The sequence below is a fragment of the Cuculus canorus genome, chromosome 2 (genome assembly GCF_017976375.1).
Source record: "Cuculus canorus isolate bCucCan1 chromosome 2, bCucCan1.pri, whole genome shotgun sequence".
NCBI lineage: Eukaryota > Metazoa > Chordata > Aves > Cuculiformes > Cuculidae > Cuculus > Cuculus canorus.
The window spans coordinates 144,298,497-144,324,059 of record NC_071402.1 but is presented as its reverse complement, the minus strand read 5'-3'; the positions used below and the strand labels follow the sequence as shown (position 1 = coordinate 144,324,059).

At 40.7% G+C, this 25,563-nt stretch overlaps 1 protein-coding gene across 1 annotated transcript; it reads right to left on the bottom strand.

Moving 5' to 3' along the window:
• Window positions 1-1,059: 1,059 nt before the first annotated feature.
• Window positions 1,060-23,560, bottom strand: MTPAP (mitochondrial poly(A) polymerase). The gene is given in 10 exon segments (XM_054058993.1): window positions 1,060-7,351; window positions 7,354-7,663; window positions 9,396-9,469; window positions 9,567-9,659; window positions 10,767-10,993; window positions 12,965-13,176; window positions 19,314-19,538; window positions 19,866-20,099; window positions 20,647-20,819; window positions 23,349-23,560. Coding segments are annotated over 10 exon segments (1,767 nt in total). The 5' UTR covers window positions 23,518-23,560; the 3' UTR covers window positions 1,060-7,301.
• Between the last annotated feature and the right edge of the window lie 2,003 nt (window positions 23,561-25,563).

Genomic DNA, 25,563 nt, shown 5'->3' with positions numbered 1-25,563 from the left:
TCCCCAACAACTTCATCTCCTGCCAATTTGCAAAGCTTGCGTTGACCGAATAGGCAAAACCTAAACTGACAGGTGAACAAGTTTCTGAAGCATCATTACAGACATTAAAAGGCACGTGGCTTCAAGAAAAGTCCTGAGCTAACCAAGTTACCTGCCAGTTTCCCCTGACTCTGAAGTACATGAAATATCTATATGAACATAAACTGATGCCAGGAACTCATGCTGGAAGCGCACGACTCAGTATTCTTAAGGGCCTTCTCCTTAACAAGGACCTAGACTTTAATTGCAGAACTTGGGTAAACGAGCTGTTTAATCTGAATAATTAAAGCTCCTCATATACAGTGTCCAGCTATGCTAGCTAGACAGCCAGCATTTCACAGCAAACTGTTTATGGCCTGCCTCTGCCAGCAGAACAATTTAAGTTGTATCAGAATAGGGTTTTTCCTGTCATGCTTCCCATTCCCAGACTTCTTTGTAAAGTCTGCAAACGGAGATGCCAACATACCCCATTGTGACCTACATAGCAAATAATCAGACTTGTGTTCCCGCTGCATTATCATCGAAATGAAACATTGTTGTGTCTCCTCAACAGCCTGGCAAGACGGAGAGTTTAGCGCTGGGAAGTGTCGGTTGACTGGGGCTGGAGAACAAGTCGTATGAGGAGCGGCTGAGAGAGCTGGGGTTGTTTAGCCTTGAGAAGAGGAGGCTGAGGGGAGACCTTATTACTCTCTACAACTACCTGAAAGGAGGTTGTGGAGAGGAGGGAGCTGGCCTCTTCTCCCAAGTGACAGGGGACAGGACAAGAGGGAATGGCCTGAAGCTCCGTCAGGGGAGGTTCAGGTTGGATATCAGGAAAAAATTCTTCACAGTAAGAGTCATTGGGTACTGGAACAGGCTGCCCAGGGAGGTGGTCGAGTCGCCTTCCCTGGAGGTGTTTAAGGAACGGGTGGATGAAGTACTTAGGGACATGGTTTAGGGAGTGTTAGGAACGGTTGGACTCGATGATCCAATGGGTCCTTTCCAACCTTGTGATTCTGTGATTCTGTGATTCTGTGACTCTTGCATCTACTACTCTCAAGACACCAATTGCATATTTTATGTTTATCACAGAAAAGAAAAACATCCAGCAGAAAAAGCCTCAGCTTTACATTTTGCTCTTTGCCAGGACAAACATGGGAGCAAGTGAAGCATAACTCCGAAAGCTCTAGCTTATTAAACTCTGGGGTGGGGGGAGAACATAATTTCATCAATCTTTTTTGAAAAGCAGAATACAGACGTCAGATAAAAACGTCCCTGTTCCCCCGCAACAACATAAATTGCACAAATCTGAGGAACAGAAATAGCCTTGCTATAATATCATTGATCGCTCTTTCTATATCTAAGAATTTTATGGTTGGGTCCTGCTGTTATTGGAGTCAGGAGGAAAAAAATCTTGCTGGGAATGGGGCATGGGGATGATTAACTGTTCTTTGCCTTGTCAGGCTTCACAAGTCCCTGGATCGGCTCGGCAATGAAAGGTTCCCACTGAATCAGAACGATTAACTTCAGGGGAAAGCATCCCTACTGGGAGCGAGCAGCTGGCAGTCGTTAATATTTATAGCCTTCTGCTGCAATGGTGAGTGGGGTCTAAAAATGTGTAGGAAATTTGGACTAGGTGTCTCTGAATCAAGTCTGCATTAACTTACGTGATCAGTATGCAACAAACCTCTGCCCCCATCTGAGGAAGGAAAGCATCAGGTATTTTATACTTTATCTCATCAAATACTTCAACAGCACAATGGAACAACAACTTACTGAACAAATACAGAGGAGATCTTCTACTTTACCACTTATCATTTTACCAAATACAAAACTAATTGCTACAAAACATTTCAAAGATTGAAAATATTGCCTACAGTAAAAAGGGGAACTAAAATCATACAGCCTAAGTGGGAGAAGTGCGAAAGTCTGTTGCTATCTGTAAGCATTTACATTTTCAGGGTAGTGCAAAGTGATAATATCCCACATTCTTAAGCCAACTGCAATGCCAACTCACTTAAACATGGATTTTAGTGCATAACTGCATAATAGCTGAGGTCTTTAGTGTCTCAAAAAAACAGATCATGGTCATTTTAAATAGACATTAATTTGAAGCTCAGCTATCACAGAGTTATAGCAAACTCTCTTTTGATAGGTGTCCAAAGATCATTTTAAAATGGAAGAAGCATGAATCACCTAAAGATCCACGGAACAACTCTCTACATTGTATTTTTGGAGTCACAAAATCTCTGAATCTCATTTTATGATGGAATCAGTAATGCTTCTTTGTTATTTACTGCAGTGGCTGAACATGCACCCTCCCATGTACTGGATATTGTAATTTCCATTCAGTACACTTTCACAAATCCCATCCTTTTATAAAAGTGGTACACCATTGGGAGCACTACAGAAGATTAAAGGAAGAAAATTGTTTCAGAGAGCCAATGCAGTGTTTCTTGTTATTGCTGGCTTGTTACATATATTACTTTCCAATATATAATTAATTTTGATAATTAATAGTAACTATGATTTATCTAATTACTTGAAATGTGAAGCCTTTATGTATTTTCCCAGTTCCTTCTCTCATCCTGAAAATCTCCAGCAATAACTCCTGGAGAAGGACTTTAGAAAATCAAACTTAAGATGTAAATATTCAAATGGCATTTAAATAATACTGTTTTTCAACCTAACAATACAGCTTCTAACACATGTACCATTCCACTGCAGGAAAACATAAGTTTGCCTGTGTCCATTACGAGAAAAAGCAATACAGAATTACGGGAATTGTTCCATCCCATGGAGTCAGCAACACAAATGGGTGGCTATGCCTTAGTAATTCATGGGGCTTTTATCTCCCCCATTGGGCTGCGAGTATACCTAGAAGACACATTCTGGGAGTTGTTCCATGCAAGATTCCTGTGCAGGGCTGCACTGTTTACATTGACTACAAATCTGTATACATAAGAGCGCAGCATGGGAACAAAAACTGATCTCTGAAGCCTTTCTGTGAAACAAATTGAACACAGTTTTCCCCATAACAAAGGAAAACAAATAATTTTAATGGGGCGCTATCAAAAATTTTGCAGGAAACTTCAGCTTTCTAATACAGCAAACTATATTAAATCTGAAATGAAATCCCTGAAATGAATATACTTCCTAAAAATACATGTTCAGTATTAGTGAGGCCCATCCAGTCCAGCTCATGGATCCCTCTATGAGCTACAGAAAAGGCAGTATGAAGACTCAATCTCCACAAGAAATTAAACAGCTGAAAAAAACTTGCATTGGATGCGAGAGACACATTTTAAAAACTACCTATTTCTTGAATGATAGGTGTATTTGCTACTGCTCCACAAACTACTACGGGCCAAATGAAATAGCATTTTTTACAGATAAGGTCAGTGAGAAATCATGAAAAGACAATGTGGATGGGGAAAAGCATAGAAAGATTCTGCAAAAAGAAGCAAACCCCTCTACTTACAGAAATATGAGAAACAAGCCTACAAAAGCAGTGGACCAAGACTTTCAATGCATAGGAATTATGGAGGAAGAGATTTTATCTCCAAGCACCAGGTAGCCTTGTATAAATCCTAACCCTTGTTTTAAACAAACTGACCCCAGACTACCCATGACATTCAGAATAATTTTGTACTAGAAGACAACCTTAGTGGTAATTTTGTGATAAGCTAGGCAACGCATTTGGAAAAGAGAGCTTTCCAGTGAACAAGATGATTTCACTTTGAAAAACTTCCTGATTGTTGATTCATCACCTCTCCAAAGCAGCCGAGGCTGGAAACTCTCTTTCAAGGCCTAACAAGACAAATCCCCGAGGAACCTGGTCTAATCTCACAGCTGATCTTGCTCAAGCAGAATGCTTCACTAGGTCCAGAGGTCTCTCCCAACCTTTGATAAAGTCCAAAGGACAGAATCCCAGGCAGGAACTGTAGAGTTTGGAAACTGCGGTGGAAGAACACAGCATCTGCCAGCAGCCAAGAAGTCTCAACTTTGTGACTGTCTCGGCCATGAGAATTAGAGGTGCTCACCCAGCAGCTAACTGCGGACCGAGGCCAGAGATTCTGAGGAAGCTAGAGGAACGATGGAGCAGTGGCAACTGCAGCAGAACCCATTCCTGCAACGCCTGTGAGCATCAAACATCTAGAAAGAAAAAGAAGTCCCTGGCAACAAATGTTAACTTAATGTCCCAAAGAGCATTTTCTTCAGGGCAAGGAACTGCATGTTCGCAGTTGCCCTAACCAGTAAAAAGACAGGGAATGGGAGACCACACTAAAAAACAAATCTTCCCTGTGAGGGGAAGGGGGAGAGGGGGAAAATGTGTTTAATTCACTAATATTCCTTACGCATGTTCTTTTCAACAATCCTACCCTACAATATTAGCCTATCGGCACCAAGTCTGGGAACTGACAATCTTCCTGCCTCACTCACTCTTGCCAAGACATTGTTTATATGTTCTTGAATGATATGAACAAGCGCTCAAGTCCAGACTGTTACCAGAATCCTTTCTTGACAAATATCCAACCCTTGTTTTCACTGACAGAACCATATTGGTTGTTCCTAATCATTTTCAATGTGAAAAGGCTGCTGCCTTCAGGAAATTATAATCACACCATATCTCTTGATTTGCTAAATACACCTTCTGAAATCTTGGGTCCTCCTCTTCTCTGCCTGGTTGCCTTCCCACAGGTGGCTTCACCAGTCTCGTGCAGCTCTTCTCCCACATACAGCTCATGCTCTAGGGAAGCTCATGGTTCTCCACCCCCATTTAGCAGCCTCCTCTATGAAAGCTGCCAGTTGGGCTTATTTATATCAATGACAGCTGCTCCTTGAAGTTTCCACGCTTCACTCAGGGACTGGCCTCCAGCTCCCTGGACTTGCAGACATCTCAATCACCTGTGCATTTCCATTGCTACAATGCTGCTTTTTGCTTCTTTCATTTCTTTTCAGAAATTGGCCTGCAGCGATGACAAGGGTTCAGAACTATTCCCCCAAAAGGGACAGGCAGTCTAAACAGAAAAGTGATTCTCAAAGGCGCTGTGTGTACAGTAACCACATTCTGCCCTGCCTTTTAAGGAATAGAAAGCAGCTTGAATGCCTATACACATGTAAAAATGAAGCATGCGCTTCTGCATACATCAGCTGTATAACCGAGTAACAAAGTTCATTTGGTTTGACTAGAAGTGTCCTGCATCTACATGTCAAAACTCTTATAAAATTTTTCCCATCTATGTCAGAGTGAACCACTGTGAATATAATGCAAGCAGGTATACACTGCCACACCGCGGTACACTTCAGTTCCTGATAAGCCACCTTCTTATTACTGCACTGCAGTACTACCCATTTTGTATAGCTGGGAAAAAACCCAAACCTCACAGGTACTCAAGTACTACCCTAATCTTCAAAAAGCTTTAAAGTCTACTACTGGGGAAGCAGAAGAAAAAACTACTTCTATGATCTACGAGATTAAGGTAGCAATAGACACCTTACAGCACCAGTACCGAGCTTGCTGTCAAAGGCTTTGGGTTAGCACCACTAACGAGTTACAATAAACTTCATACCACTCTCCAAAAAGAAGTTCACACGCTAGCACCAGCACTCGGGTATAAAACTAAGTTTGAAATTCAAGGCTCAATCTTGAAGAAGTTAAGATGAGAACTAATTCCTGTGATAAAGATAATGACTGTGAGTCATTATTCAAGAAAATATTTTAAAATCAGAAATGGACATGAGTATTAATTCAAATTCCAAATAAACTAACATGGAATTGATGTGTAAGAGGGTCTTCCTGCTACTCAAGGTCTAACCCTTTAAGCTGCAACTGCTGGAAAATGTTTTTCCTTGCTCAGTTTTCACAAATACTTTGGAAATACACACTACTGCCAATGGTATTTCCAAAAAATAATACTTCAGGGAAAAAGAGATACATTTTTAGCTGTTCAGATTACACCATTAGAAAGTCTACACAAAACCATATACTACTGCAACATTAAAGAACCTAAAAATACTGAAAATGAAACAGTAAGTAATCATTATCACTGATGTTGCATCTGTATGATACTGTCTGAATTAGTCATTTCTTGTCTGGCATTTCTGTCAAGAATAAAGACAACAGTCTGTTGTTATCACCATTGCCATTTAGTTTTAATGGACAAGCGGCTCTCAAACTGAGCAAGTAGAACACTCACAAATGTGCCTGAAAATCTGTCTGACACTGCCAACTTCCTTCCTTCCATCACCTCTCTTCTTTCCTCTGAAAACACACTCTTTTGAGGCAGATGGACAGAGAATTCAATGCTTTAAGTAATTAAGCATTGACTCTTGCTGTCCCAACTGATCTGGAAGGGGACAGTCACTATTCTGCCAAACATTTGAAAAACACGGCAAGAACCAGAAAAGGGCTCCAGCACGATATATGATTCCCTATGGATCTCTGCAAGGGATAGTAAGAGGCAGGCTTTGGTGTCAACGTAGTAGGCAGCCACTCTGAGGAGTGATGAGGCAAGAAGGACGTGCAAAAGCCCCTGCCTGAACCTGAAATACAGGTTTGAAGTGAAGCTGAAGGCCAAATGAGAAATGTAAGTGTACATACAAGTGTGGGTGGAAACAGTCCTATGGGTATAAAAAACAACAGTCATCTGAAGAAATCTGAGATCAGGTAGTAAATGCAAGAGCAAAACCGCTTTTCCAACACAAAACAATTGCACTACCTTCAGAGAGCAATGCTTTATGAAACCACAAACCTTACTAACTAATTTAATTGTCTTTATTCTGTCTTGGCACTATCTACATGAATGGAAAACAATTGCAAAAATAGATACATGCACTTTGGTTTTACTGGCTTCCAGAAAATGACTGGAATGGAAGCAATGGTTCTCATATTAATCATTTTTCAAACTGGTTTCAGGAAGGTGGTTGTTTCTTGAGCTTTTTCTTAGCATATCATTTGTATGTTAGCCAACAGAATTCCCAAAGCCTTTTTTTCCATGATGCTCTTGATGGTCTTTTTCTACTTTTTTTAAAGAGTGCCCAACTGAATTTGACTTCCAAAATGTATCTGTAAAACTTGCATTTCAACGCTCTTCATTGATAAAACAGATGGAAAAGTGAAGAGTAAGGAGAAAAATGTACAGAAGGAAAGCAGATTTATACAAAAAGCATCGTGATGGGAAACAGAGGTCATTTGACTCTCCATTTCACCATAATAGAAATATTAAAAGTAACGTTCTTTGGGCTGTGCGTCACATTCAATTCCTAAAACAGAATATCAGCTACTGTGTTTCTGTGCTGAAAGTCACTTTCCCACTGCTTTTTGTAGATTGTTTGCATTATTTAACTTTAAAGAGTCCAAAAGGCTTCTGATTGTTTCACTTCCTATTCCTTTCATCCTGTTCTTCATCTTGCTGGAATTACTTTTTCCAAATGGTAACAGTAGGGCTGCCAGTCCCCAAGGCTCTTTATTGATCACTCGCTGAGTTTTATCTTCCTTCTGTAAAATCCAGGCACTTTCTCTGGCCATAGCTACAAATTTCTCCAGCTGTGGCTGATTAACATTCTTGCTGATATTAAGGTCTTGTTCAAAGGGATTCCAGATATAAAGAGGAGACGACTCAGGTTTATTGACTTCCTTTCCCTGCAGACAGTATAAAGAAAAAGCCAAAGTTGCATATATGCATTATAGACTGAGCAAATAACAAATCACTTGAGTTATCGCATTAGAAGTATTTTGACCTAGTAGAGAACTTTCTGTAAAAAAAAGAAGTCATTATTAATCAAGTTAATTTTCCTGTCAACTTGACTGTGTGACTCCTGCTCTCTGGATCCTCTTAGCAGCGGTTTTCCAGCTTTGATTTCCTTCAAGGCAAAGAACACACGACTACAGTTTAGCCTGTCTTTTGGGGCATTCCCTCACTTGCTTTTCCCACAAACTTCAGACCTCACTCACTGCATCCTCCTACTCCTATCTCCATTTTGCGTATGGGCAGCATGAGTGTGTCATATTAACCCGCAGAGCCCAGCCTGACAAACTCCTACGAGCACTTAAACTGTCCAAACCATTCCTCTCACAGTACTCATTAAGAGCTAATAAGACAAAACAAGATTAGTCACATGGCTGAAATTCTTCCCACTCCGGTCTTTTAAGTAACATAACTATTCAGGTCCTGGTCCACTTTCAGGCAGTTGATATAACACAACACAAGCTGTTGACAGCTATGTAAGTTTGCTATTCAAATCCACTTCCATCCTGGAGCTTATCAGTGTTCCTTAGATGACCTCCTCTGTATTACAAAACCTCTGCCAACCTTCCAAGCTCTAGCGGGAAGGCAATGCTAGTCCAGGAAGAGTCCATGCGAATGCGACATACTCTTGCCCAGAGCAAAGAGGACTGACTGGTTAAACAGAAACACATCAGCAGCACAAGACATTTCCCTCTCAAGCTTAGGCTCCACCACATGTACATTTTTGCTTGCCTTTTTTACGGCTTAATGGCAAACAAAAGTTCTCCTGCTTACTGAATCAGTTTTTAGAATCAACCTGCAAAAAGAGCTCTCATGCTAGTAATCCATAGTGCCCAAGTAGGAAACAGGACACAAACAAGAGTGTCCACACAGCAACATGGCACTGAAACCCTCCATCCTGGAAGCAGCCCAGCAGGAGCAGGTACCAGTTAAGGTAGTTACATTTATATGTATTTCTAGTATACTTGCATACACACACATACCTCAATAAAAAGCATGATTTAAACACACAAAGCAAACCAAACTAATAGTGCAGACCTCTTGGCAAGCACAGAATGATCATGTTATCCATTCATGCTTACTGAATTGTAAGTACACTTAGTGTAGGCCAGTGCAAACCGCAGTAGGAAACTCAAGAGCCAAAAGCAAATTTCAGAACTCAGTTGTAAGTTTTAAAGCAGATATTGTTCCGGTCTGGACTCCCAACTTTAACTGCAAAGCCTGTTAGTGCACAGAGTTTGTCACAGACCTCTCACATTTTAAAAGTCACAACATTTTAAAAGTTTTCCTCTCACAGAAGTAAAAGCTTCTACTATTTAGAACTGCCACTTTTGTTAAAGGGTTGTCAAGCAAAATCATACAGGCCTAGCATCGCAGCCTGTGCTTTCCAACAACTCCAAGGAAAGACCATTACAGTGTCATAATAGTGCTGTAATGGATTAGGCTCCGAGGAAAACTCTTTACCTTTACAAAAAGGACTCAGGACCCAGTTTCTGGATACAACCAGTTTAAATATACTTTGCATATACAAGTAAAAATTGCAGAAATTGTTGCTTAACATATGTAGCTTGTCAAACAACAGACAAAGAAATTCAATGGAAAATGATGAGTGGAAAATTCATTTACCTTTCGAAGGTTTATAGAATTCTTTCTGAAATCAAAGTTTCCAAAATATTCAAAAAACTCACCCAACAATACATCTAAGGCAAAGAAAAACAAAAGAACATTAAGGAAAAGTTTATTTTCAATATGCTCAAAAAAAAAAATTAAAAAAAAAGTTGATGAAGATTTGCCTACCAAGTGTTTCTGTACTTTCTGAAGGTTTAATCTTGCTTAAATCACTAACAAATGTGCAATCATATCCTCCAATTATATGCTTGTCTTTTTCATCTGAAACAAAAATTGCAGGCATATTTTGAAGTGAAAACCACCAAACAAAACTGTATTTAATAAAATTCAGATAACAAATATGACTGAATTCAGGGAATACTACCATATTAAGTAAATAAGATTAGGAATTCACAAGTGAAATTTCAGGTAAAAATTCAATTGAAGTAGTTAAAGATTTAAAAGAAAAAAGTATATGGACAGACAAAAGGGAAGAAGCAGGAGAAAATGGCTTATTTTCAAAAGCTTACAGCAATAAGGTAAATGACATCCTTGTATCAATGAAGTTACTTCTTTTAAGTAACAAACCTGATACATCTGCATACAGAACTTCATTACATACTAAACAGCTCAAATCCCTGAGGTTAATACCAACAGGAGAGTTTAAAAAAAATCAGACCCAAAGTGTGTAGCATCTTTTCTTTAAAAACTTAAGAGAATCAAGAATATTCTTGTAAAATTTCAGGACAAATATCTTGTTCTATGTTTAAAAATTCTATACAATTCTGACCCAAATGCTTAAGCTGATTTTAAAGCAACTGAACACAGACTTCTCCACTGAGAGCTTCCACGGAGAGGAATTAAGAACTTGGTTTAGCATCCTCTATGCTTTTATTAGATTTGCTGAAGATAATACACCCTAAAAGCTATGCATGAAATAGCATGACCACTGTCAAGAATATTACAAATTGTGAGGGAAAAACATAGCCTTTATTTTTAACATTTGGTTTCTAGAAAACAATATGCATCATGTTAATCTGCACAAAATCCTTAACAACTGCTGAAACTTTGAGACCTTACAACTCTTCTAAAAACCAAAATGCAAAATAAATAAAAACCAGCCAGCATGGGAGCATTAAGTAAATAGTTATCTTTAAATAGAAATTAGTATTGTATTGAAAATTTATTTATTTTGCCTTTAAAAATCAATTATTTTCACCAAAAAAACCCCAAACAAATAATTAAAAAGTGCATATTCCCACAAACCTAAGGCATATGTAATATGCATTTGTATTTGAAAGCACAAAGAAATTGTTTAGGTTTATATACCACTTTAAAGAAAACAAATGTGAAAGTCACTTCAATAAACACATGAATGGCTGACCCTACCTGCCAGTTCTTTAAGTTGGTCTAGTGTTGGAATGATAGGTGGTGATCTCTTTTGCAGAAAAAACATGACCATCATGGTCAGGGAGAAGTTTGTAATCCAGTTACCAGGAACACTGTTTGTAAGTCCATGTACGCGGGCCCAACATCGTACAGTGAACACCAGCGCTCTTACACGGGAATCAAGACTGCCATAAATATACAAGAGTTCTGAACTTCTTATAGCAATGCTGAAGAAGAAATGAAAAGACACATAAATAACAAGAGAATCATGAAGTACCAGGTGCAGTGCTTGTTGTTTAGCCCTAGAGCATCAGTTGTAAGGGAAAGGGACATCCATAAGAAAACCAAACACACAGCAACTTTTATGCATTTGAAAAAAGTAGAATAGAAAGCCTGAAATTGTCCAGGATGAAATACCTGGTAGCTTTCCATTGCGAGAAGGATACAGTTATGGGTAAATAATAATACTGCATTTGCACTGTTTCCTTTTTCCTTGTTCTACATCACAGTGAGAGGAAAACAAAACAAACCCAAAAACAATAAACCACCATCAAGTATTCAGGAATAAAATTACATACAATTAAGGTGAAAACCACAATTTAACCATAATGGCCTTTGAGGTACACTAGATAATATCGCTATCTTACTATATATTAAATACTATTTGAAGTCCTTCTAAAACTTTAATCTAAAAAGTAATAAAATAATGCACTGAAAAAAAAATACATGAAATGCAGAGTCACAATGAAATTCGTAAAACAAGTAGATTTGGTAATTTTCAAATGACTAATGTTTGGTTCTGCTGAAAAAACAGCTAATTTGGAAGGATAAAAGTTTTCAGGTGGATCAGTTTGCGATCTGCTTCATCATATGGTTGTACATATAGTACACATAGTTCATGTAGTGTACATATAGGAGGGCAAGAAAAAGTACAAAAAATATTAAGACAAGGTGTGAGAGCAAAAACTTACCTTGGGGTCAGTTTTAGCCTAAAGCGCTTGTTGAACTACAGTTGTAGGAGTTTCTACTCCTCACCTTGCACTGAATTCTTCTAAAAATCTACCACGGCATTTGGGGAAATTACCGTGTCAAAGTTTTGTAACCCCTAGACTTCTAATATCTTTAATGTGAAATGCTTCCTTGTGTCCACAGAGGTTTATTTTATTCCAAATGATGACAAGGCAACACGCATAGTCCCAACCAGCCAAACTGTCAGCAGAGCATTACAAGGAAGTTTGCACAGAACTGCATGCTGACTTCCACTATGGCGGTACATGCAAAAGTAACTTTATTGTAAGACATCTGCTCAGTACAGACTTTACAACTCCTGCATACTCTGAGTCAGAACTTTGGGTAATTCAGAAAATTCAGTCTAGGATCTGATTGCATCTGATGTAGACAAATCACAAAATCTGCACTGAAAGCCATATTAAAAGTATTCTGAAACATAATCACTAATAGTTTACTATTTCTTAACAATGAAAGGGTTAGTAACTCATTTTCAACTACGTACCCTTATGCTAGGGTTACAAATGTATATTGGATGAAGGTGAGTTAATTAATTAATAGCGCAAGTGGGAGCAAAACAAATTATATGCTTTACTATCAACCAAAACAGAACGAGCTAGAAGAGGAAAAACAGATTGAAAGAGAGGCATTTCTAAGAAACTTGCTCCCTCTACCGGGCACTGCTGCAAAAGGTCCTAAATAAGAGTAACGCTTTAACCTAATGCATCAGAAAACATCCTAATCTAGCATTCAAGATATCTTGGTATCAAACAGGTGTATGCAGGCCCTTAAGATGAAGAGAAAAAAAAAGACACTATCACTAAAAATTAACACAATTGAGCTCCTTAATCTGATAAGCAATCAAAAGGCGGCTGTGCATTCATCTATATATATGAAGGGAAGTAATGATTAACAAACACTGTCTTCTTTGATCGTTATAAACCAAACTAACTGTATAGAGTGGTTCTCAAGTCTTCCGTTGCAGCTAGCAAGAATTTCCTATGCTGGAGAAAGATATCTTAAGCACATTAAAACCTAAGCTCTCCAAGTCAAAAACATCCTCTTTACTTTCAGAGCCAACATATACATTTAAGAACACAGAAAGGAGCAGACTAAACAGTTTGCATCACAGGTTTTCAAAATGTAAGTACATTAGTATTCTTCATGAACTTTTTAAAACCAAGCCTCACCTGTTGCTCACAGACAGATCACACTGGAATCCTGTCGGCTGATGGGAAAATTTCACCAGCGGGCAGCGAGCATTGAGTATCTTCTGTACGTTCACATATCCAGGGCCAAAATTATCAAGGCAATCACCAATCACAGAAAGAATTTTCTGAGTTGCTAATCTTTCAGACGGTAGTCTTTTCATCTGATACTCCATTTCAAAGGGGCCTTTTTTCTAACACAAAATTTTAAAGGTAAACTGTTAGTTTGGGAACCAAAGAGACATGTTAAGACCACTTCAGAAAGACTATACCAATTTGCAATGGTGTCTGTGAACTGGAAGAAACTGGAAGACAAGAATTATCCAAAGTGGCCAACAGAATTTAAAAAGGTAAAAACATATTGCTTTCTACTTTATATTCATTTTCAGTGATTCATTTTTTCCAGTTCAACAGTAATAAACTTACTGTAAAGTTACTTGTTCAGGTGTGGGTATAATACTAGTGTATCTCCCCATTGCCTAAGACAAGTAATTCTGCAATTCCCAAGACAGCACATATGCTCTGACTGAAAAGAGGAACACACAATTAAATTAAAAAGAGCAGCAAAACACAACCAAACCACCATTAATTGCAAACCATCAGTAATTCCATTTCAAATCTTTAAAGAACAATGTGCTATTAGTGAATCAAGGAGCAGTGTAAAGGAAAAGGTCTTTATTTATGTTAAAAAAAAAATTAAATGTTAGCACGTAAATTACTTAATCCTTCAAAACTAAGCTAAGTTTCTGTAAGACTTAGAATAATCATTTCATATCAGACACAGTTTTTCTGACAAATAGGAAAACCCATGGAGATGTATTTTGGTAACATGAGACACCAATTTTCCTGTAGGTCTTTGTATTTTCAGTTGTTATGTTTGTAGTTTATACCTCAATAAAATAAATTCATACCTACAAAATCTCAGTTCTTTTCATAGTCTCTTTATGTATTTAAGCCTCAGCTAATCTTGCTTGTTAACCCAATACCTGACACTGACTTATCCTCACCCTTGGAACATGTCATGAGTGAATGCATACTATACAAACAGCATCAAGCAGTGACCTGACAAGTCCTTTGAGACACAGAAGAGGTTACTTTTGTTGTCACCAGGTTATTGCAAAGAAAACATGCACTCACAGACAAGCAAAACAATCCAGAAGTTGCAGACCTTGCAACCTTTCCCACAAACCCACTTTAGGTGCTGAATTTCTGAGTTGCTCTGGCAATCACTGAGGTGACTGTTCCTGCTCTCACCAAGTTCTTCAGTCAGCACCTGTGTTTGAATGTTTCGGGACAGAGGTACCTAACCCCATTTGGCTGTGTAGCTGCATGCTACAGCTGGGCTGGCTCACAAAGTGAAAAGAATCACTAAGACAAGTAACAGTAAAGAAAAACACAGGGACTTGGCTGACATGAGGGTGTGCTGGTGTTCAGACCTTTATGTTTGTAACAAAAATCCCAATGTGCCTTCCCAGACAGCAGTTTTTAATAATTCATAGGCGCTTCATACATAGCTTTGGTGTCAGCTTGGGAAGACGATGCACTGAGACACTTGTCCCAACCCTGTGGTTCTACCCCTATTCTTGCCACGTCGCTCAAAACAGCAAATGTAGATAAACCATTACTTTGGGGTTAACTGGTATAGTACCCCAACGAGAAGCATATCTTATATAACGAAAAAACTGCTAATCTAAAAATATCAGACAGCTCTCTTTTAAAGTCATTCACCAATCGCTCAAACTCCCTCCTGCACCATCCCATCCCATCTGTTCCATCTCCGTGTCCCCCCTGCCCCCTGTTAAAAACGCTGTACCTGTGGTCAAACACTGTGTTGTCCCGCTTTTGCTGCTTTTTTAATTCACTATCAGTAAACATTTGCCATAAGGAAATATTACTGCCTGGTCCTCCTCAGTTGCAGGTACCTCCTGAAAGGCTGCAATAGTGCAGAAATCAGAAGATAACACGTCCCCTACTGCTGTATCATCTTATAACAAAAGCTACCTCCCTTTGTCTTCTCCTGTTCTACGACTGTCAATTTATGTAGAGGGAGTATATCATTACCCTTACAAATCACACTTCCAAGTATATGAGACTTTCACTCTCCTCTGAAGTATTGTCTGTTGCTATTACAGAAGATATACCCAGCATCTTATTTTCCTACTATACTAGGTTTACATGGCAAGGGTTTGGTAATGGGGAGGCTGCAGGTGTGGCTTCTGTGAGAAGATACTAGAAGCTGCTCCACATGTTGGACAGAGATAGATGGAGACAGCTCCAAAACAGACCCCCCTGTGAGCCAAAGCTGAGCCAATCAGTGACACTGGTGGCACCTCTGTAATAACACCCTTAAGAGAAAGGGTAAAAAATGCTGCAGACTAGCTGGGAGAGAGGAGTGAGAAAATATGTGAGAGAAACAACCCTGCAGATACAAAGGCCAGTGAAGTAAAAGGGGGGGAGGTGCCCCAGGCACCAAAGCAGATTCCTTGTAAGACCATGGTGATGCAGGTTGTCCTCCTGCAGCCCATGGAGTTTCATGGTAGAGTAGGTATCCACCTGTAGCTGGTGGAGGATGCCACACCAGAGCACATACATATGCAATGAAGGAAGCTGCATCCTGTGCAGAGCCCACGCAGGAACAGGCTCTTGGCAGGAGCTGCCGGCCACAGAGAAGAGCCCATGCTGGAGCAGGTTTTCTGACAGGACCTATGACCCCATGAGGAATCCACACTGAAGTAGTCCAATCTTGAAGGATTGTACTCTATGGGAGCGACCCCATGCTGAGGCAGGAGAACAGCATGAGGAGGAAGGAGCAGCAGAGACAAAGTGTTATGAACGGACTGCAACCCCCATTCCCCATCTCCCTGTGCCACTGGGGGGAAGGAGGTAGAAGCACTGGAGTGAAGGCGAGCCTGGGAAGAAGCCAGGAGGGGTAGGAGGGGACGACGGGGTGGGCTGGTCAGAAGGTATTTTTAATTGGTTTGAGGTTTTGTTTGTTTATGGGGTGTGGTTTTTTTTAATTTCTTACTATCCCACTCTGTTGTTAACTGGCAATAAACTGAGTCTGTTCTGTCCATGATGGTAATTGATAAATTCTTATCTCAACCCACAACCTTGCAAATCTTATTTTCTTACCCTATCGTGCTGAGGAGGGGAGAGTAAAGAGCAACTGGGTGGCCACTTGGAGGCCAGACTAGGCTGACTCACCACACCTACAAAGCATGAAGCCCTCTAGGATCTGGTACCCCATGTCTACCACTTTGGCTATGCCTAAATCAAGTTGCACTAATGATTTTTACACTCCTTCACAGGATAAAGGTCTAATGTACCTTATTTTTGTACCTACTTTCACATAGAGAAATGTGGGCAGCAGATATGCCCACATTTTAGTGCTCCAAAATTTCAACAAAACCAACAAGATCATCATCTTCAGTGCACTAGGACTGTGTCTGCACACAAGACAAAAGTCCCACTGAACCACACAAGGTGTAAGTGACAGGTGGTGTCCCTCAGGGGTCTGTACTAGGATCAATACTGTCCTTAATATCTTCATCAACAGAGACAGTGGGATCAAGCGCACCCTCAGCAAACGTGTAGATGACACACCTGAGGGACAGGATGCCATCCAGAGAGTACTGGACAAGCTTGAGAAGTGGGCACAGGTGAACCTCAGAAGATTCAACAAAGCCAAGTACAAGGTTCTGCACCTTGGTTGGGGCAACTCTCAGTTTCAATACAGGCTGGAGGATGAAGGGATTGAGAGCAGCCCTGTGAAGAAGGACTCAGGGGTACCAGTGGATGAAAAGCTGGACATGACATAGCAATGTGTTCTTGTAGCCCAGAATGCCAACCGTATCCTGGGCTGCATCAAAGGAAGCGTGGCCAGCAGGCCGAGGGAGGTCATTCTCCCGCTCTGCTCTGCTCTCATGAGACTCCACCTAGAGCGAGGTCCATCAGCTCTGCAGCCCCCAGCACAGGAAAGACATAGACCTGTTGGAGAGAGTCCAGAGGAGGGTGCAAAAATGATCAGAGGGATGGAACACCTCTCCTATGAAGAAAGATTGAGAGAGTTGGGGTTGTTCAGCCTGGAGAAGAGAAGGCTCTGGTGAGACCTTATTGTGGCCTTTCAGTACTTAAAGAGGCTCTACAAGAATGGGGACAAACTTTTGAGCAGGTTCTGTTGCTATAGTTCAAGGGGAAAGACTAGATGCAAGGAAGAAATTTTTTTACAGTGAGGATGGTGAAACACTGGAACAGGTTGCCCAGAGAGGTTGGACTAGATGACCTTTAAAGTTCCCTTCCAACCCAAACTATTCTACAATTCTGTAGGTGTGCCACACAGCCTATTAACCTGTCACATAACTTAAAGACAGGCTCAGACAGCAGCTTGCTGGCTTTTGCTGCAGCTTCCCCACAGTATTAAGTCTGTCAACCATCCACAAGTAATCACACCTGCTAGTGACCCTGTCCATCAACCAAACAACTCTGAAGTTCACAATAGAACTCCTGCTTCTACAGAGAATGAATACTTAAAAACCAGATAATTACAAAACATGCTTTGAAAGCACGTTTCGTACTTGAAAGATTTTTCCCTAAAAAATTGAGAAGCAACTTTACTGTTAAAATATAAAGGGTTCCTAGATTTTCATATTTCACACACATACACATGGATCTTGCTCTTCAGCTGACATATTTGCTTTCACTGTTTGATTGTGGCAATAGTACTATACTATATATGTTTGAAGAAATATTTCTTTAAAAATAAAGCACACAGCAATATACAAACTACACAGAAAAGCCGAGCAAATTTTGTCTTCAAAAGCATAAACCCACTGTCAATTTATTTATTTAAAGTAAATCAAAGATAGTTTTCCCCAAGCTGTTTGTCACCAGACAAATAAAAAAGTTTTCAAAACGCCAGAATCAGTTACTTCATTACCTATTGCGAACCCATGAAGAATCTCAACTTCTGATCTAACTTTCCCTTCTTCCTACCCACACTGTCATCTCTTTCTTTCGTATTTCATTCTCCAATCTGAAAGGACATTTATACTGTCCACAGTCAAAAAAAGGACCACAAGAGGCAAGAGGCTTCCAAAAATTCCTTGTCTAATCCTTTCCCATTCTTTATGCCTATACAGACAAGGACTGAGACGCAACCTACTCTAAATAACCATTACAATTTGAAGCTACTTAAATCCCAACAACAGACATGTGAACTTTGTTGCATAATGCAGATTTCCAAATCATAGTACAAGTCAAGACATGATTAAGATGAAATCTAATATGTGCACTGAAAAAGACAATACCGTTGACTGAATACTGCTTACTGGAAGTCTTGTAATTCTCCAGCTTCCCAAGGTACTGATGCAAATTCTGTACTTTCATTGGCAAATTCAAGTAAGTGTATTTCAATTTCAAGCCTCTATACTTGCTCAGTAATCACCACTTGGTGCTTACTGTTGTTTTATCAATGAGGCACTCAAATAATTACCAAGCATCTTATGGAAAGTCTGACAACTGAAATATCTGCATTATTGATCTGGCTGAGTTTGTTCCAGTCTTGGGACCTGGTCTCCAAAGCATCTTCATGTCACATATATCATCTTATGCACTGGTTCCTTTCAGAAGTAAGCCAAATAATTCCCTTCACAATGTAAATCAGGTGTAGTTAACAAAATAATTTTCTTTGGACAGACAACACAAACATTAACACGTGTGTCACTTGCAACTATTCACCTGTACTAGCTCGTGTCTTAAACTTTCACACCTCTACACGCTTATTTGTGTGTGTATATATGTACTCTGACACACTATTCAGCAACTTTTCTGTATCACGTAGTCACTCTTTAAACAAAGGAAGACAACCTGACAACCCTCCTAAAACGCACATGCACACACATACAAACAAAATTATTAAGCTATAGAAGATGGAGGACCCTAAAAATCAAAATCAAGCTTTAAAGCATCATGGATGAAGCCCAGTAGCTCTAGAGAATAAAACACAACAGCAGAATGGGAAGGCCTGATGACATTGAATAACTTTTGGAGCATGCGGGGGCGGGGGGGGCATTTTACCATGGAATTCATCCTAATAGTAGAAGGTCTAAGTAAATACCAAATAATTTTCTTAATGCAAGGAAGATCTCTATCATGTCACATCCAGCCTTTGGAAGTCTACAAATCCAAACATTCACATAAACTTGTTCACAGTCTATAGTATGAACTCATGCAAAAATTAAGTATAAATAAACTGATTCTTGCGTGTGAAACAGCAAATTAGCTGCTCTGTTGAAGAAATCCAGCAGACTGAAGATGCATAGCATAATCTTACCATTTTTGTAGCATGCTTTTGTAGGTCATGGAAGTCCAAAAACATGTCCACATCACTTCCCAATTTGCCAAAGGTGTTGACTGAAGAACCAAATGGCTTCACTGTGCTGTCTGGAAAATATGCACGTGTGAAATCTCGAACCAGAGAACAGGCCAGAAATCGGAGCTTGATATTTTCTTCTGTAAGCTGATACTCATTCAGTAGAATGTACATCTGACTGCTTACCTGGTTAAGAAAATGAACACTGTAAAAGTACAATGACCCATCTTCTATCTGTTAACATATATTTTTATCTACTTGATATCATTGGCGCTAGAAGATTTTTTTTTTATCTAAACCAGGTTTATTTCATAGAGAAAAATTATTTTGACAGTTAAAATTATGAAGGTCATTTATTTCTTTCAAGGCAGGAGAGCCATTCACACAAAATTCTAACAGGGTTACTTTTTAAAATGAAATAAATTGCTTATTAAGTTGTACATGACCACTCACAACTTTGAAATGGACACAGTTCATTTTTACTTGAGATGAGATCTAGAAACCTCTACTTACACTGTCTGCACAACAAAGCTTTTGAATAAGCTCCTTCACTGAAATGTGAGACTGAGGAGAGAGGTGAAGTGGTGTCTCTTCAGCAGCTTGACTCACTGGGTTTTTCAGCGTAAAAGTAAAAACTCTAGATTTAAATGGGACAACATGATGCTGTGCAGCACTTGGGATTCCAATAGCATCCTGCAATGAGACTATACTGTCCTTTTCCGAAAATTCTATTAAAGCATGGATACCCTAAAACATCAAGAATGAAAACAGACAGGGTTAGGTAAATTCATACAAGCCCTGAACTGATTGTACTGATATTACTCAGATAGTCATGGCAGTATTGAAACAGTTTAATTGGACAGTCCTGCAACTGAATACCAGGTTATGTACCCCAATGCTTTTTAGAAGCTTTTTCACAAAAGGTCAAAAATATTTAAGACATTCTATTCTTGGCAGTAAGGACTAAACATAAAAGTTGTAAAATCTTCTTATCTTCACAACTTAAGAAATACACACAAAAAAGTGTTACCTCTGTTGTTAGAGGAATGAACAGTGCTATGTAAAAAGCTTCAAACATATAGTGCAAAAGAGCTTGCTAGCTATCTCTGAGGTGTTGCTTAGCTGACTTATGAATAAAAATCTGTGCTCAGCAATTTGTAAATGTTAACAAAGATTAAAAACTAATTTAATATACCAATTACACATAATTCGCGTAACTTGCATGGCCTTGGCCAAATGCTACTATTTCTTTTTGTCTAAGGCTAGAGTTTAGTTTATACTGGTAATTACTTACACGATTTTCAAAAAAGAAATGACTCTTAATGTTTCCATGACTAGATAAATACTGCAATAATTTTTTTTCATTAAGTTTTGGAGAGCACTTAATTAAAATAGTCCGTTCTGCTTGCTCCAGTCGTTCTGTTTGAACTTCAGTGAATGTCTTCTTTCTGCCACTGAGTTCAGCATCTGTGAGAAGAAATGAGCATATGAGCGTCTAGGTTTTTCTATATAAAAAGAAAGATTTAGAACAGATTTTAGTACACTTGATCTCTTCCTCTGGATTGCACAACTGAACAAAGGTTTGTCCTGGATCACAGCTAAAGCAAAAGAGAAAACAATCAAGAATGAATGAGATACACAAACATAAAGTGTATTTCTCTCATAAACACTTACACCTCTAAGAGGAAGGCACAGGAAATGTAGGAAGAAAACAATACTGAGTTCCAGTGATGCCACAGGAAGCTTGATGATACAAGAATCTTTGCTCTTTGATTTGCTGTTCATCATCAAAAAACTCAGTAGACACAGTTGGACTCTACATGCAAGTCTGGAAATACCAAGCTGCACTGAAAAAATAATCTCTTTCAGCAACCACAAACCCAGCACTTTCACCCTTGGAACAATTCAAGATTTCCTTGTTTTTAGAACTCATCACTTCTTTTACAGTAAACTCCTACTTAAAATTTTCATTTAATGCTATACTTTCTTCTACCTTACTACGATAAACCCACAGATCAGTCATATCTCACCACACTACTAGCAACTAGTACAACTGCTGACAGCCTAGAGAATTAACATGGAAATGAAACACGTTGCAACACCCAGAAATACAAACTTTTTTCTTGATTGCATAGAGACAAATGGGTCATGTTCCAACGCGAAATCACAGTCACTTCCCTACCTAACTCTCAAGCTAATCCACTGACCACACCATATTCCCAGAGCCTGTGAAGCTGCTCCCTGTTAATACTGCCATAATTCACACTGGTAAGCCAGAGAACATGTGGTTATTTCCCTTCATCTATCTTCTCTTTATTCTATGTTTCTGATTTTGAGGAACTCATGGAATATCATAGCCTCAAAAAAATCTTAACCGTCATCTTATGACCCTTGTTAGCGTATATTTTTATTTCTAAAAAATCTTTTATTTTTCAAGTTTAATGTTCTCTCACACACAGGCTCGCAAAAAATAATTCCCCAATGTAGTTGTTTCAATATCTTATTTTACACAGCATTTTTCATCGTAACACTGAAGAAGTGTTTAATGAAAATGATAAATATCCTATTTTCTGTAGGAGTGGAAAAGCATGAAGTGACTGAGATGCAGAAAAGGCAAGTCGCACAGACAAGTGACACAATCAGGAAATGAACTCAGATCTTTTCACTCCCACAGCACTCTGCATTAGGCCAGAGTGGCTATGTGATTCTTGCCTGATTCACTACCTGTATGTACTTGGTTACTATAACAGATGGGCTCTGACAGCTCTTCCCAGCTCTGCTGTCGTTTGCACAGTCCAAGCATAGCACAAATGCAGATGATCACTTTCAAATGCTGGTTTCAAGCATTTTAAATGCACGAAAGGCAGTCCACTTTGCTTTCTTCACCTGTTCCACATTGTATGTCCAGTCACTGCCAAGAGTTTCACAGTTATTTTAAGCAGGTACACACCAGCACTGCTGGTGGAAGAGACAGCCTCCTCCTCCACATGGTGCTCACACATATTCCAATGCTGCCATCTGCATACTGGTGCTGATGTAAGCATCCACACAGTCATGTAGCAAACCAGGTGAGACTAATGATCAAGTTTATACACCGAAACAAGGATGATTAACCAAAATGTGGATTTGTTCCTTAATCCGATCTGTTGCATGTTTGTAAGAGCTAACGGACTGCAAAGAGTGCTGGTCTTGTTAAACTGTGGTAATACAGCCCGATCCTCTCCTCTATTTCAACAAAAAAAGGTTTCTAACTCATGTTTTTCAAACTGTGAAACGTGAACCTAAGCATAAGCAGAGACCTCAGGGTCACAACTACACCAGCTGTAAGTCACAAGAGTACGTGCAAGTGACAGCACACCAACACAGTGAGCCCTCACTGGTTCCTGGCTTACACTGAATCATAGAATAGTTAAGGCTGGAAAATAAAATCAAGTCCAACGACCAACACAATACCAACATTCCCAATAAACCACGTCCCAAAGCACTGTTTCTCTAAGTTTTTTAACATCTCCAGGGATGGTGACTCCACCACTTCCCTGAGCAGCCTGTTCCAATGCTTCATCATTTTTTCAGTCAAGAAATTTTTCCCAATCTAAACCTCCCCTGGTGCAACTCTAGGCCATTTCCTCTCGTCCTACAATCTGTTTCTTGGGAGACGACATGGCATCCACCACGTGCTTCCTATGCGCTTGTAAGGGGTTTCTCGGAGAACCACAATCGCTTCTTTACTTCTAGCCGACACCTACGTTTAATAAACAGAGTCCTAGGCAATGGCAGCGGATTCTGTGCTCCCGGACCGCACCGCGGCCGGGCACGCCGGGGCCCCGAGGGATTCTCTCGCCCGAGAGGCCGCTACGGCCGCCTGGGCCCCGAGAAAGCTTACGGAGCCTCCCGCCCAGGAGGCCGCTGGGGCCGCGGCGCCTCTCGCGGAGCACTGCCGCCCGAGCGAACGCGGCCTCGCCGCCCCCATCGCCCCCGGAGGAGGCAGGCCCCTACCTTCACCCGCCTCCTCGGCGCCGGCCGCCCGCGGCGCCCTCAGCGCGGCGGGGCCCGAGGAGCCGAGCCGGGCCTGTTCCGCCGCCGGGGGCCGCAGCGGGGGAGGCAGCGGGGGAGGCACTCGGCCCCGCAGCAGCCGCAGCGCTCGCCCGCCCGCGCCGAGCGCCATCGCCGGCAGCACCGCGCCCGCAGCGGCCCCTGCGCAGGCGCTTTGCGACGGCGGCCGCCGAGGCTCAATCTTGCTCCGTCCGGCGCGGAGCGGCTGCTGGGGAGTGCGGGAGGGGCTGCCGGTGCCGCCGGGGTGCGAGGGCAGCCGGAGCAGATCCGTGAGCGCAGGCAGCTGCCCGCTCCAGGCAGGGGGAACAAACCGAGCATCCCAGCCAGACCCCAGGCTGTGGGTGCAGGGCATGCCGAAAACGCTGGCTAATAAAACTCCGAGACTGGCTTTGGGTTTTTAGAAAGCAAACGTCCTTTATCCTTTTTTTTTTTTTTTTTTTTTTTTTTTACGAGGGAGCGATCCCCGTCAGTCTGGGCTATGAGATGGGAACTGGGGACGGAACAGATTTCCCACTTATGAGCGGATGTATAAGTTTTCCCAGATATCTTATGCATCTTTTATTACTTACCAGAGCCTAATTTTAATGTTATTTATGAACTTCACAACAGTCAAAACTCTTGCTAATTCGGAGCTGGCTCCAGGTCTGCCTGATCTTGCAGATCTTCCCCATTGAGATAGGGAAGTAGTGCAAAGGCTGTTACAGAAGAAGAGGCACAAATCATACTTCACACGTTATCATCTTCAAAGAATGAACAGTGTCTGGAAAAAATGCTGTCTAAAAGTAAATGTCGTATCAGAGGGACACACATTCAATTATCAAAGAACACAATCACTTAGATAAAAATTAACTCTGCTTCAGCTTAAATTAAAAAAATATTCCACTTTCTGTAATAATAACTATTTCTCATATCACAGGCAGCTGCCCACAGCAGGCAGAGGGAACAAACTGAGCTTCCCAGGCCATGTCCCAGGCCTCCGGGCACAGGGAGGTGCAAGGAAGCCCGCAGTGGTCTGGGCCTCTGGAGTGCCCGGCTGCCAGGACCTGTGGGAACCACTCGCATGGGCCCCAGCAGCTGAGGGCAGGAGGGCACAGGTGGGTGTGGAGAGGAGCCTGGAATGCAAATAATACATTTCAGTCCAATGCCCAAGATGCAAAATTTGGGTTATTGTAGGGCCCCATGGGATCAGAAAGGCAGTGGTAGAAGCATAGAACTGCGGGGCACCCTGGGGAACTGCCATTGGCCTGCTGCATAATTCCCTGGGTTGTGGTATGGAGAAGACATTGTTTTATTTAATATTTAAAACCGGTTATTTATGTAAAACTTGTGAGTATATCTGTAGTGTACGTGACCGCTTTGCGTGTTAGCAGGTCTTTGCTGCTGACCTGCACTCTTGGTGGCCATTGGGTAAGTCAGGATCTGTATGTAATCGCTATAACTTTATCATCTTTGTTTTTTATCCTAGGATGCTCCAGAAGACAGAGAGTAGATAGCTTTTAAAATACTGCATTTCAATCTATAGCCTATATTTCTGCTACGGAGTGGAAACTTGCATTTCCTCCACCTCTCTATGCCAAGTACGCAAGTTTCCTCTGGAATACTATGACTTGTCCTTCCAAAATTTCATTGATGTAGAGAGGGAGAAACTCCCCTTTTTCCTTTTGAAGCCAGTCTAAAAAAGGAAAATGATTTCATTAAAATTAATTGTGGGTTTAGGAAAACTAATAACCAAAGCAAGTTCCTGGAAGAGGATACCTAAACTATCCTAGCATGAAAGCTGCCACACATTAAGGATGCGTTACTCAGCCGCAGCCTCCCACCTGCAAAGTGCTGCCAATTCCACCCTCTCCTAGGCCTTCCCTCTCACCTTTTTACCTCTCCTGTAGCCTACCTTCTCCCTCAGTCCCTTTTATTTCATTCCTCTGTTTTTTCTTCCTTTACTCTTAAGCTTTCTTGAGGTTTTTTTTACACATTCCTTAGCAAACGCACTGAGCAGTGCAACTGAACAACGTCGAACTCAACAAAGACAACACACAATTCTTTATGGAGTTTTACCAATGCATTTATCATCTGTATATTTTGGAGAAGAAACTGTGTGTGAGCAGAGGTCAGCTGTGCTAGCAGTGTTCTCCATGCAGAATTGGGATGCCGAGGAAAA